At 38.1% G+C, this 14,375-nt stretch overlaps 1 protein-coding gene across 9 annotated transcripts in view; it reads right to left on the minus strand.

Annotated features, from left to right (window-relative positions):
* TRAPPC13 (trafficking protein particle complex subunit 13) overlaps window positions 1-14,375 on the minus strand; it is a 41,142-nt gene that overhangs the window by 16,318 nt on the left and 10,449 nt on the right. For 7 of the 9 annotated variants that reach the window (XM_054684324.2, XM_063811179.1, XM_009449088.3 and 4 more), the window contains 3 exons: window positions 13,726-13,825; window positions 11,986-12,070; window positions 2,565-2,692 (listed from right to left, as the gene is read on the minus strand). In XM_054684324.2, coding sequence (XP_054540299.1) covers window positions 2,565-2,692; window positions 11,986-12,070; window positions 13,726-13,825 — 313 coding nt within the window. The remainder of the gene's footprint in view (window positions 1-2,564; window positions 2,693-11,985; window positions 12,071-13,725; window positions 13,826-14,375) is intronic. The other 2 variants (XM_063811182.1, XM_063811181.1) reach the window with 1 other exon arrangement.

Genomic DNA, 14,375 nt, shown 5'->3' on the forward strand with positions numbered 1-14,375 from the left:
AGGATAAAATACTTGTAACAATACGAGAAAGTGGTTACACTTTAATACTTAATATGACAAAGGGTTCCCATAAGTTAATAAGCAAAACACCAATAGATCACTCAAAACATGAGAAAAGGAATACACAGTTAAATCACAGTACCATAACTGGCTAACAAAAATGTGAAAATGTTCAGCCTCACAAGTAGTCAGAGAAACACATTAAAATAATGAGGTAATATTTTTCCGTTTATCAAGATTTGAAAAAAATTCTTTATAAGTGATGTCAGAGTTGGTGAGGGTTTAGAGAAACTGTCTTTCTACCCTGCTAGTGGTTGGAAGAAATTTAACAATCTTTTAGTGAAAGAGCCTTAAAAATGCTTAATGTGTTCTCATAGTAAAACCACTTCAAATATTCCACATAAGGAAACATTAAGGTGTTCATCTCTGTGTTACTTTTAACAGTGAAAAACCGAAAATAAACATCCAACATTACAGTAAACAAAAAACACTGTACAATTGTGTTAGATGGAGTCATGTAAAAAAAAAAGTTTCTTTTTTTGAGGCAGGGTCCCACTGTGTCACCCAGGCTGAAGAGCAGTGGCGTGATCATGGATCACTGAAGCCTTGACCTCCTGGGCTCAAGCAATCCTCCCGCCTCAGTCTCCCGACTAGCTGAGACTACAGGCATGCTGTATCATGTCTGGCTAATTTTTGTATTTTTTGTAAAGATGGGATTTCATCATGTGTCCCAGGCTGGTCTTGAGCTCCTGAGCTCAAGCGATCTGCCCACCTTAGCCTCCCAAATTATTAGGGATTACAGGCATGAGCCACCACACCCGGCCCAAAAACTGTGTTTCCAAAAAATACTGTCTATTGTGGGTGAAAATGTTCACACTGTATTTAAAAAAATAAAACTATGAGCAATATGGCCAAAATTTTGTAAAATATTATTTATACACATTTATTTTATATATATATGCAAAAAGACTGGAAAGAAATATATTAATATTTTAATAGTGGTTGGTTATATGGGGTGGTAACATTAGCAGGTAATATAATTTCTCCGTTATACTTGTGCTGCCTAGTACTGACTAAGTAAGGCAGGGGCTAGGAAGAGGACTGATCAAAGCACAATACATGCCTTCTAAGTGCTCACAGTAAGAATAGTATAGCAAGGTAGAGGATCTAAAACTAGGTTTGGATTTGAGTTCTATGTCTTCTAAACTAGCTGCTTAATTGTACAAGTCTCATTTTCTGTAAAATGGAGATTTTACACATTTATTACCATTTCAATAAATACTGACTTCTGTTCTCTGCTAGATCCTTGGACTACAGCAGACTTCATGCATCTCCTACTTTAATGGGAAAGGCAGGCACTCAATAAGTAAATACAAAACATTTTTTAAAATGATAAATGGTGGGTGTTATAGAAGATACAAAAAGTGGGATTTAATCTAGTCTAGCAGGTTAGGAAAACTTCTTGAGGAAGTAGTGCTGAATCTGAGATTTGAAAGAGAAGTAGAAGTAAACTAAATAAAATGCCATAGGTATTCCTTTGTAAGGGAAGAATGCATTTCAATCCATGGAGTCTGGAGATAAAAGAAGTCAAATAATGACTGCAGGGTGGAGAGGGAGGGATGGGTGGTGATGGTAAGAACTACTGTGGTTTGTAAGAATTAGGTTGCAGAGAGCTTTGTAAAACATTTGCAAAGTCAGAATTTCCTAAGGACAATGGGCAATCACTGAAGAATTAAGTGACTTATACAAGATCACATAACAAATGATGAAGCTGAAATTTGAATTCTGGGAAGTCTGACTCCAAAGCCCAAAGAATATACATGAAAAAGTCCCTAAAATAGAGCTTGTCACCAAAATTAAGTGATTAGATAACAGCTAATATTATATACTTCAATGGGCACAAAGAGAAGCAAAAGTGGTAAAGTAGAGATGAAGAAGAGATAAATGAAAGATATTCAGGAGAATTAATAGGATTTTGTGAACTGACTGGATGCAGGATTTCTAAAGGAGATGAAGTCTAAAATTACTTCAGATGGCTAAAATTTTCATATTGCCTCTCAGACTGAAAGAAAAATAGAGCGTTCACATTCAGATACATACACAAGGCAGGAATACAGAATTTGATTTTTTTTCACAGTGTGCCTTATTTTGGTCCTACATTTCTGAGTTCTCAGGACAGAGTGCATATACCTGGTTAAATACAAAACTGAAAAACTGAATTTAAAAATAAACACTATGAACATCAGTTACTAGCATTTCAAAACACAATAAATTTACTTTTAGAGTGCTACCTGGGTTTTAAACATTTTGTACAGCTTTTCATTTTTTAGAGATTGTAGATGTAAAAAAATAAAACTAGAGATAAATGATGATAAACTGGATTTTCTCCCTACAAAACAAACATTTGGTTTAAACTTTATCTCTGGTAAACATGCCAACATAGAACATAAAATTCCTTTTGAAGTAGGTTCCTATGCTTCATGGTGAATGAAAAGAAAGCAAAAATTTCAAACAAAGGCATATATAAGTAAAAACCTTTGAGAACTAATAAAATTAATCCTTACATGTGTGTTCCAATTTCTTTGACTTCATGATGTATGACATCATCAATACAACAATCCGGTTTAAGTTCAGCCACTGCAGCATTGGAGGCTGAAAGATTTAAACGCTGAGAACTTGTCTGAAGATCAGCCTTGAAAGAAAGTTAAAAAAAAAAAAAAAAGTCCAAATGAGACTGGTTACCTACAGGGTGTGCATGGCTATGAGTGGAAAGAATAGGGGAATAAGAATTAGGAAAGAAGGATGAAAGGGGGAGAAACACTTTTATGTGTAAACCTTTCTGTATAGCTCTGATGCTTAGAACCATGGCAATGGCACACCCCCCCCACCCAAAAAAAATAAATAAATAAGATCAAGCAGGAATTAGGGAGAATTCAAAATGGAATACAAACAGTAACAAATGAACCTAACTGTATTACAAATGAAGAATACAATCGGGCTATAGCAGAGGGAAGGGTAAAAGTGGAACTAACCTAAGTAAGTTTGGAAAACAAAATCTTAACTGTAATCTATGGCTAAAGACAAAAAGAATGGTACACAAATATACTCTAGCTACGACACATGTGTTTTTTCACCATTTTATGTGTATACTAGGACAAAACAAAATAATACATTGTGGATAACAAGAGACAGGTTTCTTACCTTCAGAGAAAAAAAAAGGTACAAATAAGGAAAGGGGGGAAGCTACAATGGTGTTGGACTGGAATTTGAGGCATCAGTATGAACACATGGTTTTTAAATATATATTCAGATGGACTTCACTGAAACAAATAGATATGTATGTATGTGCTAGTATATAACACTAAAAGATAAGTAATCGTCCAAAACAAAATTAGATGTCAGAGATCAATTCGTTTATAAGAGAACTAGAAAATGACATTAAAGCCACCAACTAAGAAAGCACTACCTCGTCTAAAGTAGCACTTTCCCTCCACCCGATGATGCTCCATTATATTTCTTTTTTCTCCTTTTGAACATTTATCACTCTGTCTTAAAACTACCCTCCCCCTTATCTCAATTACTTTCTACCACATTCAACTTTTGCTTCCTTTGTAACATTTGTCACAATCTATAATTACCTTATGTATGATTTTGTTTACCTGTTTCTTTCTGTCTCCCCTACCAGAAAAGTCTATGGAGGCAGGAACCTCGTCTTCTCTTGCTCACCACTATAGCATGGTGCCTGGCACATAGTAGGCAATTAATCAATATTTGTTGAATAATGAATGGATGAATTTATGATAAAACTTCCAAGGCAAAAAAAAAATTGAGGGAAAGCAAAGATCACATTAGGTCATGGGAATTAGTGGAGGTTTTTACATGAGAGTTAGGATTCTTTTAAGTTTTTGTTTCTTTTATAAAACAGTTTTTTGTTTGTTTGTTTGTTCGTTTGTTTTGAGACAGAGTCTTGCTCTGTCGCCCAGGCTGGAGTGCAGTGGCACCATCTTGGCTCACTGCAAGCTCCATCTCCCAGGTTCACGCCATTCTCCTGCCTCAGCCTCCCGAGTAGCTGGGATTACAGGCATGCGCCACCACGCCCGGCTAATTTTTTGTATTTTTAGTAGAGACGGGGTTTCACCGTGTTAGCCAGGATGGTCTCGATCTCCTGACCTCGTGATCCGCCCGCCTCGGCCTCCCAAAGTGCTGGGATTACAGGCGTTAGCCACCGCACCCTGCTAAAAAACAGTTTTGCAGTTAATTCTAACCCAACAATCTTATGTTAGACACTTTGAAATGGGATATTTATTAGTGCTGTGTCTTTTGTTATATTCAGTTATAAAACAATAGTAGCTCACATTTATTTGGTACCTATTATGTGCAAGGCCCTGTTCTAAGCATATTATTCATTTAATCCCCATATCCTGAAGTAGGTATTAGTATTATCCCCATTTCACAGACCACAGACAATGAAACCAAGGCACAGAAAAGTAACAACTTTCCCAAGGTTATACAATTCATAAGTAATAAAGCTGAGATTCAAAATTCTTTTTTTTTTTTTTTTTTTTTTGAGACAGAGTTTCACTCTTGTTGCCCAGGCTGGAGTGCAATGGCATGATCTTGGCTGACTGCAACCTCTGCCTACCAGGTTCAGGCGATTCTCCTGCCTCAGCCTCCGGAGTAGCTGGGATTACAGGCGCCCGTCACCACGTCCAGCTAATTTTTTGTATTTTTAGTAGAGATGGGGTTTCACCATGTTGGCCAGGCTGGTCTTGAACTCCTGGCCTCAGGTGATCTGCCCGCCTTGGCCTCCCAAAGTGCTGAGATTACAGTTATGAGCCACCGCGCCCAGCCCTAAAAGTTCTTAAACATTTTTTTTTTTTTTGGAGACGGAGTCTCGCTCTGTCACCCAGGTTGGAGTGCAGCGGCACCATCTTGGCTCACTGCAACCTCTACCTCCCAGGTTCAAGTGATTGTCCTGCCTCAGCCTCCCCAGTAGCTGGGATTACAGGCAAGCGGCACTAAGCCTGGCTAAATTTTGTATTTTTAGCAGAAACGGGGTTACACCATGTTGGCCAGGCTGGTCTCAAACTTCTGGCCTCAAGTGATCTGCTGCCTCGGGCTCCCAAAGTGCTGGAATTACAGGTGTTAGCCACTGCGCCCAGATATAAATTCTTAAACATTTTTGAAATTAGAGAAAAAAAGAAATAATTGAACCCATTGGCTTTCTGTTGAATATGTTTTCCTATGTGTCCTCTGTGTCATTTTAATCATAACTGCAGTTTTTTGATAAGTAGGATTTGAAAAGGCAGAGAGGAAAGGGGTTGGGGGAACTTATTCTAAGTAAGTTGAACAGAGCTAGCAAAATACCACAAGTGTGAAAGCTCAAGATGTCTTCAGAGGACACTAAGAGTTTGGTATAATTGGCCAGGCATTGTGGCAGTTTCCTGTAATCCCAGCTACTCGGGAGGCTGAGGCAGGAGAATCACTTGAAACCAGGAGGTGGAGGTTGCAGACCCATATTGAAAGGGTCTACTTGGAATCAGGGAAATCACACCCAAAGACCAATTTTGAAACATAAAGAAAAAAAATCACCAGGACCTCCAGGAAAAATTATGAAATAACTTACAAGGCAAGAGAATTAGACTGGCCTCAATCCTCTCAAAAACAACATACAGAGCTGAGCAATAAAGGAGTAGCATTTTCAAAAAACATAAGGAAATAAAAATGTAAACAGAAGATTTTAAATCTAGCCAAACTAAACTTGAAGTATTGAAAAACACCTTTGAACAAGGGCTCAGAGAATATTGTATCCACAAGAACTTCCTGAGCAATCTACTTGAATATTTTTAATATTAAAAGCCGCAATTCACAATGACTAACAATAATTATAAATATGCATGAAACAGCATAGTCTTTTTCTTTCTTTCTTTCTTTTTTTTTTTTTTTTTTCTGAGACGGAGTCTCACTCTGTCGCCCAGGCTGGAGTGCAGTGGCACGATCTCGGCTCACTGCAAGCTCTGCCTCCCGGGTTCACGCCATTCTCCTGCCTCAGCCTCCCGAGTAGCTGGGACTAGAGGCGCCCGCCATCACACCCGGCTAATTTTTGTATTTTTAGTAGACACAGGGTTTCACCGTGTTAGCCAGGATGGTCTTGATCTCCTGACCTTGTGATCCGCCCGCCTCGGCCTCCCAAAGTGCTGGGATTACAGGCATGAGCCACCCTACCCAGCCGAAACAGCAGTCTTTATAAAGCAAAATATATGAGATTTTAGAATATATATATAGAAATACACTAGTAATATGAGACAAACATGCCACTCTTAGTATAAGACGGATGAAGTTAACAATAAATATACAGAATCTAGCCCTAAACAACACAATCGATAAAATAGCTCTTATGAATATATATATATCTCTCTAGCTTTACAGCCAATAATAAAACATATACATTCTTCTCAAGTACACATGGAAAATTCATAAAAAATCAATATTGGGTCATAAGACATCATCAGTAAGTTCCATAAGCTGAAATATTACAAGAACAACGCTGATTGGAATGTAATAAAATTATAAATTATTAACAACAATTAAAATAGAAAAAAAATAAGCCTTTCCCCCTAAAAAGCTTTTCCATTAAACAACTCTTGGGTAGAAGGTGAAATACGACTGAAATTACAGAATTCTTTAAAAAGTAATGATAAAAATATAAAAAAAGTTTTTAATTTGGGCAATTCTGCAAAGTATTTTCACATTTATTATATTGTCTTAATGTAAGATACGGTGTTTGGGATGTTCAACAATGCTACTACCTCTTTACTGTTGTACAGTAGGCATCAGCTCTTTCTTCCACCATCAATTTTTAATTTTTAATTTATTTTTTAATTTGGTCTCACTACATTGGGCAACAGAGCGAGATGCTGTCTCCAAAAAATAAAAAATAATTAGCCAGGTGTGGTGGTATGCAACTGCAGTTACAACAACTCGCGAGGCTAAGATGGGAGGATTGCTTGAACCTTGGAGGTGGAGGCTACAGTGAGCTATGATCACACCAACCTGGGCAACAGAGTGAAACCTCACCTCTTAAAATCAAAAATAATGAGAATAAAAATGCTATGCATTTGAATCTTCAGGATATAACAAGCAGTGAATCAGAGGAAAATTAACTTTTATCAATATAAATCAAAGAATCAAAATAAAAGAATAAAATTCCTAGCTAAAAAATGGTAGAAAAAGAATAAAGTAAATAAACAGAAGCATAATAAAAGAAATAGAAGCACAACTTAAAGAGAATAGAAACATATGGGATATAAGTAATTTTTTAAGTCTTGGATTTTTTTTGAAGTTAAAATACACAAACCAAGAGCTAGCTAACTTAATCAAGAAAAAAACCAAACCTAAGAAATGACCAGGGGAAAATGTTGCAATACAAGAAATTTTTTTTTTTTTTTTAAGATGGAGTCTCACACTGTTGCCCAGGCTGGAGTGCAGTGGCGCAATCTCGGCTCACTGCAACCTCCGCCTCCTAAGTTCAAGCGATTCTCCTGCCTCAGCCTCCTGAGTAGCTGGGATTACAGGCACTCGCCAGCACGCCCAGCTAATTTTTGTATTTTTAGTAGAGATGAGGTTTCACCATGTTGGCCAGGGTGGTCTCGAACTTCTGACCTCAGGTGATCCACCTGCCTCGGCCTCCCAAAGTGCTGGGATTACAGGCGTGAGCCACTGCATCCGCCCAACAGAAGAAAATTTTAAGAGCCTACTTTACAGACCTCTATGCAGATAAATGTGAAAATCTACATGAAATGAAATGGATTATTTCCTAGAAAAAAACAGCTTAACAAAATTGACACCCTTAGAGATAAACTGCTTAAACATACTATATTCATAGGAAAAAAAGAAAAAAGAAAAAATGTTATCAGGGAGCTTCCCCATTTTAAAAAAGAAAAGAACCAGCTCATATGATTTTGCAGGGAATTCTATAAATCGTTCAAAGAACAGGTAATCTAAATGATCCACAGTTCTCTGTATTTGTTTTTTTTTTTTTTTTTTTTTTTTTTCTCAGACAGGGTATTGCCCAGTCATCCAGGCTAGGATTCAGTGGCACAATTATAGCTCACTGCAGCCTCGAATTCATGAGTTCAAGTGATCCTCCTGCCTCAGCCTCCCAAGTAGCTAGGACTACAAGTATGCGCCACCATGGCCAGAGAATTTTTAAATTTTTTTTGTAGGGACATCGATCATTATATTCCCCAGGCGAGTCCTGGGGACCCTCCTGGATTCAAGGGCTCCTCCTGCCTTGGTCTCCCAAAGTGCTGGATTACAGCCATGAGCCACTGAGTCTAGCCTGATGCACATATTGTTCCAAAGCACTGAAAATACTGGAAAAACATCCGAAATCTTTTATTAAGCAACCATAATACTGACACCTAAAACCTGATCAAAAGACAACACACAAATACAGGTCAATATCAAGCTGTGCTTCATGACCTATATCCTCTTAAGTGATTCTGATGTCACAATTGGCTTATCTGGCCAGATATGGTGGCTCACATGTGTAATTCCAGCACTTTGGGAGGCTGATGCGGGAGGCTTGCTTGAGTTCAGGAGTTCAAGACCTGCTTGAGCAACATAGCAAGACCTTGTCTCTAAAAAATATTAAAAAATTAGACAGGGATAGTGTCACACCCCTGCAGTCCCAGCTACTCAGGAGGCTAAGGCAGTAGGATCCCTTGAGCCCATGAGTTTGAGGTTACAGTGAGCTATGATCATGCTACTGCACTCCAGCCTGGGTGACAGAGCTAGATCCTCTCTCAAAAAAAAAAGAAAGAAAAAGAAAAATAGAATTATTATATATCATGAGTCTGAATGTCTAGTTGAGCCTAAGACCCCTAGTGAGTACTACACTGCTTATAATTATTATTATAAAAGTGAATAAAGGCATGAAATATAAAATCATGTTTTAGAACATGCATACTACTGTATTCTTTGATCTTTATAGTACTGACATCTTAAAGTATATGCCTTTGCTATTTTATTAATCTCTTATAAAAATAAATTCAATATTTACTGAATTTACTGAATTGCCAGTATTTACTGAATTCCAAGAAATTCAACATTTACAACATAGAAAGACAAAAGTATATGTTCTCAAACTTTTGAAAATCAGATCTTTTCACAATCGAATGTAGAGGTTGGCAAGCTTTTTCTCTGAAGTCATTAGCAAATATTTTAGATTTTAGAGGCCATACAATCTCCGTTTCAACTATATACAACTCTGCTGTGGTAGCTGGAAATCAGCCACAGATAATACATAAACAAATGAGTATGGCTGTGTGTCAATAAAACTTTATTTATGGACACTGACATTTGAATTTCTTTTTTGTTTGTTTGTAGAGGAGGTGCCGTGCTATGTTGTGTAGGCTGGTCTCAAACTCGTAGCCTGAAGCAATCTTCCTGCCTTGGCTCCCAAAGCACTGGGATTATAGGCAGGAGCCACCACACCTGGCCTGAAATTTGAATTTCATGTAATTTTCACAAGTCACAAAATATTCTTTTCAATAATTTGAAAATGTGAAAACCATTCTTAGTTCAAAAGCCTTATAAAAACAGACAATGGACCAAATTTGGTCTTTGGGCTGTAGTTTGTCAACCCCTAATTTAATGAAAGGCAGAGACCCCATCCATATGTAACAAACATATGTACGTGTATGCACAAATTTGCATCCAGTTTCTGGAAGTTGGGTCTATTTGCTCTCTAACGTCCTTGTTAACTTTAAAACTCTATGATCATTTTCAAACTCATTCTAATTAGAGGTCCTTTTTGGAATACTCCAATTACCTGAACTCATCACTCTAAGACAGGTTTTACAAAAACTTCTCCCCCACATACTGTGAATTCTTACCTTCTTTTTGCTCTTTTTCTTTTGAAGACATTTCAGGTCATTAGCGGAGTTAGCATATTCTATCTTTTAATTTCTACACTACTTCAAAGGTCTTCTAACTGTTCCATTTTCTACAAAGCATCCCATACAATGTGCTCATATGAGTCTTTCTAACACAAAGAGTGCTCAAAAGCCAACTGCCTGCTGTTTTTTATTTAATTTTTTTCAGAGACAGGTCTTGTTCTGTAGCCCATGCTGGAGTGCCCAGGCAAAACTCAATGCAGCCTCAAACTCCTGGGCTTAAACAATCCTCCAGTTTCAGCTTCATGAGTAGCTGGGACTACAGGTGTGTGCCAGCATGCTCAACTACTTTTTAAATTGTTTGTAGAGATGGGAGTCTCGTTACATTTCCCAGGCTGGTCTTGAACTCCTGGCCTCAAGTAATCCTTCTGTCACAGCCTCCCAAAGTGTTGGGATTCTGGGTATGAGCCACGTGCCAGGCCTGTTTTTTTTTTTTTTCTTAATTAATTTTTTTGTCCATTTTAAAAAATAATTTTTCAAAAAAGGTTAAATAAAACCTTAGCCTGGCTTTCAAGATGCTCTACTGTATGGCTACTGATATGGTTTGACTCTGTGTCCCCACCCAAATCTCATCTTGTAGCTCCCGTAATTCCCATGTGTTGTGGGAGGGGCCTGGTGGGAGATAATTGAATCATGGGGGTGGGTCTTTCCTGTGCTGTTCTCATGACGGTGAATAAGTCTCATGAGATCTGATGGTTTTATTTTTATTTTTTGGGGGATGGAGTATTACTCTGTCACCCAGGCAGCCTGGAGTGCAGTGGCAGTCTTGGCTCACTGCAACCTCAGCCTCCCAGGTTCAAGTGATTCTCCTGCCTCAGCTTCCCAGGTAGCTGGGATTACAAGCACACGCCACCACTCCTGGCTAATTTCTGTATTTTTAGTAGAGATTGTATTTCACCACGTTGGGCAGGATGGTCTCGAACTCCTGACCTCAAGTGATCCACCCGCCTTGGCCTCCCAAAGTGCTAGGATTACAGGCATGAGCCACTACGCCTGGCTGAGATCCGATGGTTTTAAAAATGGGAGTTTCCCCGCACAAGCTCTCTCTCTTTGCCTGCTGCCATCCACGTGAGACATGACTTGCTCCTCCTTGCCTTCCGCCATGATTGTCCCCAGCTACGTGGAACTATAAGTCCATTAAACCTCTTTCTTTGGTAAATTGCCCAGTCTTGGGTATGACTTTATCAGCAGCATGAAAATGGACTAATACAGCTACTATTCCTCTGTACCACCTTACCGACTCTTACCAAGTGAAATTTGTTCACTGTTAAAAGAACACATGTGTACCACTATGTCTCTGCCTCTGATTACCATGTCTCCCTTGCCTTGTTATCTGTATCCTCCCATTCTTTCAAGATCCTCTTCGCATTCCCTCTCCCCCAAGAAACCTTCCTGATTGACATAATCTCCAGTGATCTTTCATCTTCCATGTTAATGACATACATTAACAAATACTAAACTGCTATTTAGCTTTGACTAGTACATTTTCTCACCCAAGCAATCACAAATCTTGTGGAATAGGAAAAATGTTTTCATGCCTAGCATAATACTTTATAACTTTAGGCATTCATTAGTGCTTGTTAATGACAATTAAATATTATTGTATCAAACGTGCATTTAATGAAGTGCCAAAAACATAATAGATATAAAAAAACCTTTTTTTCTTTTTTTTTTCTTTTTTTGAGATGGAGTCTAACTCTGTCACCCAGGCTGGAGTGCAGTGGCATGATCTTGGCTCACTGCAACCTTCACCTCCCGGGTTCAAGCCTTAGCCTCTCCTGCCTTAGCCTCCCGAGTAGCTGGGACTACAGGTGTGCACCACCACACCTGGCTAATTTTTGTATTTTTAGTAGAGATGGGGTTTCACCATGTTGGCCAGGCTGGTCTTGAACTCCTGACCTCAGGTGATCCACCTACTTCAGCCTCCTAAAGTGCTGGGATTACAGGCATGAGCCACCATGAGCCCGGCCTAAAAAAACACCTTTGTTAAAGACTGAAATACATCCCAAGTAAGAATGTTACTTACTTTTACTAATATGTCTTTTACAACTTGATTGCTATCATTATGAACGCTGATATAACTGGAAAAGGTCTCTCCCAAAAATATATTCCTGTAAAATAAAATAAGTATTTAGGCAGAAATCCATTCAGGTTTTTTTTCTTTTTTTTTTTTTTTGAGACAGAGTCTCGCTCTGTCACCCGGGCTGGAGTGCAGTGGCACGATCTAGGCTCACTGCAAACTCCGCCTCCCATGTTCACCCCATTCTCCTGCCTCAGCCTCCCGAGTAGCTGAGACTACAGGCGCCCACCACCACGCCTAGCTAATTTTTTGTATTTTTAGTAGAGACGGGGTTTCACCATGTTAGCCATGATGGTCTCAATCTCCTGATCTCATGATCCGCCTGCCTCAGTCTCTCAAAGTGCTGGGATTACAGGCGTGAGCCACCGTGCCCATCAGGTTTTACATTAAATAATCTGTTTGAGAATCACTAAGAACTTCAAATGGAGAAACATTTACTAAAGGATAGAAATCTGGTGAAATACTGCTTCAACATTCCTTTGTTCACACTAGGCCACTCATTCATTACCTAGTGCAATTCAAAATACAGACGTAATCTATAAAACATGATATATCTTGGCCTTTGACTACTGTACAAAATGCCAACCTCACTAGAGATAAGACTCATTGAAATTAGATCTATGCTAAAGTCTTAGGATTTGTATCTGAATAGGTTAGAGAAAGCCAAGTTTCCATTCTTGAAATAACTTATTCCCTGAATCTAGAAGAGATCTAAGTTACTGATATTGGGGTATTTTTACCAATTTATTTTATTTCCTAGGTTACTTGAATAAAAATCACCAGTGGTTTTATTTTAGATAGTTTTATACTTTTTACATGAATATATTTCCCAGTTTTTCAAGACACTAGTCAATGACCACATTCTGTAAAACTATAAAAACAATCTGTAAAATTTCTTTTTGTCTCAAATTCTGTCTGTTGCAAACAGAGTGGAACCAGGGGCTTCTACCTTATTATTAATCTAGAATCATAATACAGCTAAGGATAACAGAAGAAATAAATTTAGAGTTCCTAATTAGCTGACAAGTCTGATAACTCATTTTGGGAGAGGACTATGATGCAAAAAAACAAAGACTGGCTTCTGAAAAAGACGTTTACATTAGTAGTTAAAAGACTATGTGGCCATTACAAAATATAGTAAGATCTAAAGAAGAAAGTTAAAATTCTATTATGCTAGGAACCACTATTAACATTTTATTTTGGTATATATCTTTTTTTTAATAACAGAAAGCCATAATCACATAGTATGATTTTTTAATAATATTTTTGCCCCTCAAATGTATCATGTCCTAGGTGTGGTGGCTCATGCCTGCAATCCAAGCACTTTGGGAGGCTGAGGCGGGTGGATCACCTGATGCCAGGAGTTCAAGGTCAGCCTGGCTAACATAGCGAAACACGGTCTGCAATAAAAACACAAAAATTAGCCAGAGCGGTGCGCACGCCTGTAATCCCAGCTACTCGGAAGGCTGAGGCACGAGAATTGCTTGAACCCAGGAGGTGGAGGTTGCACTAAGCTGAAATGGCACCACTGTACTCCAGCCTGGGCAATAGAGCGAGACTCCATCTCAGAAAAAAAAAAAAAAAAGGTAAATGTATCATGAGCATTTCCCCATCCCATGGTTCTGTTTTGAAAACATAATTTGTAATGGCTTTACAAGGTTTCTTATGTGAATATGTCATTCTTACCCAAAATTTTGTGGTAAAGTCAGCATTTCTCCCAACATTAGAACTTCTGCACCATTAACAGTTGAAGGATCATCTCTCATCAGCTGGTTAAAGAGATCTCCTGAATGAAGAGAAAAACATAAAATTCTAACATCTACCCTTTAAATAACTTTTACTTATATAAAGAAATAGCTGGGAGAGATATTTTAAAAAACAACCTCTTGACTAAGATGATATTTAAAAAGCCTAACTTCTAGATTTTAATACAACAAAGCATGTCAAAAAAATTCTGATCTCACAGGGAATGGAAACTTTAGAAACAAAGAAAAATGTACGTCATGAGATAGAAAATATACTAGAGAAAGCCCCAATAATTCTAAAAAAAAAAAAAGGGAATGCTAATACATACATTGATGCAACATTTGAGGATGAAGGCAATTTTAATAGTATTATGAATATGAATGTATCTTAAACTGTCTCATACTGCCATAGGATATCAACATAATTTGGACTTGTAGAGTATAAGTAAGGCCTGTTACTCAGATGGCCACCTTTCACATGATACAAAAATAGGCAACAAAGAATCTAGCAAATGGTTAGCATAAAATTTACAGGGCTAGGCTTAGTCCAAGGTAATGCAGGCAATTCAGGTTTCAACCTTTCCCTAGGTG

The sequence above is a fragment of the Pan troglodytes genome, chromosome 4, assembly GCF_028858775.2.
Source record: "Pan troglodytes isolate AG18354 chromosome 4, NHGRI_mPanTro3-v2.0_pri, whole genome shotgun sequence".
NCBI classification, from domain to species: Eukaryota; Metazoa; Chordata; class Mammalia; order Primates; family Hominidae; genus Pan; species Pan troglodytes.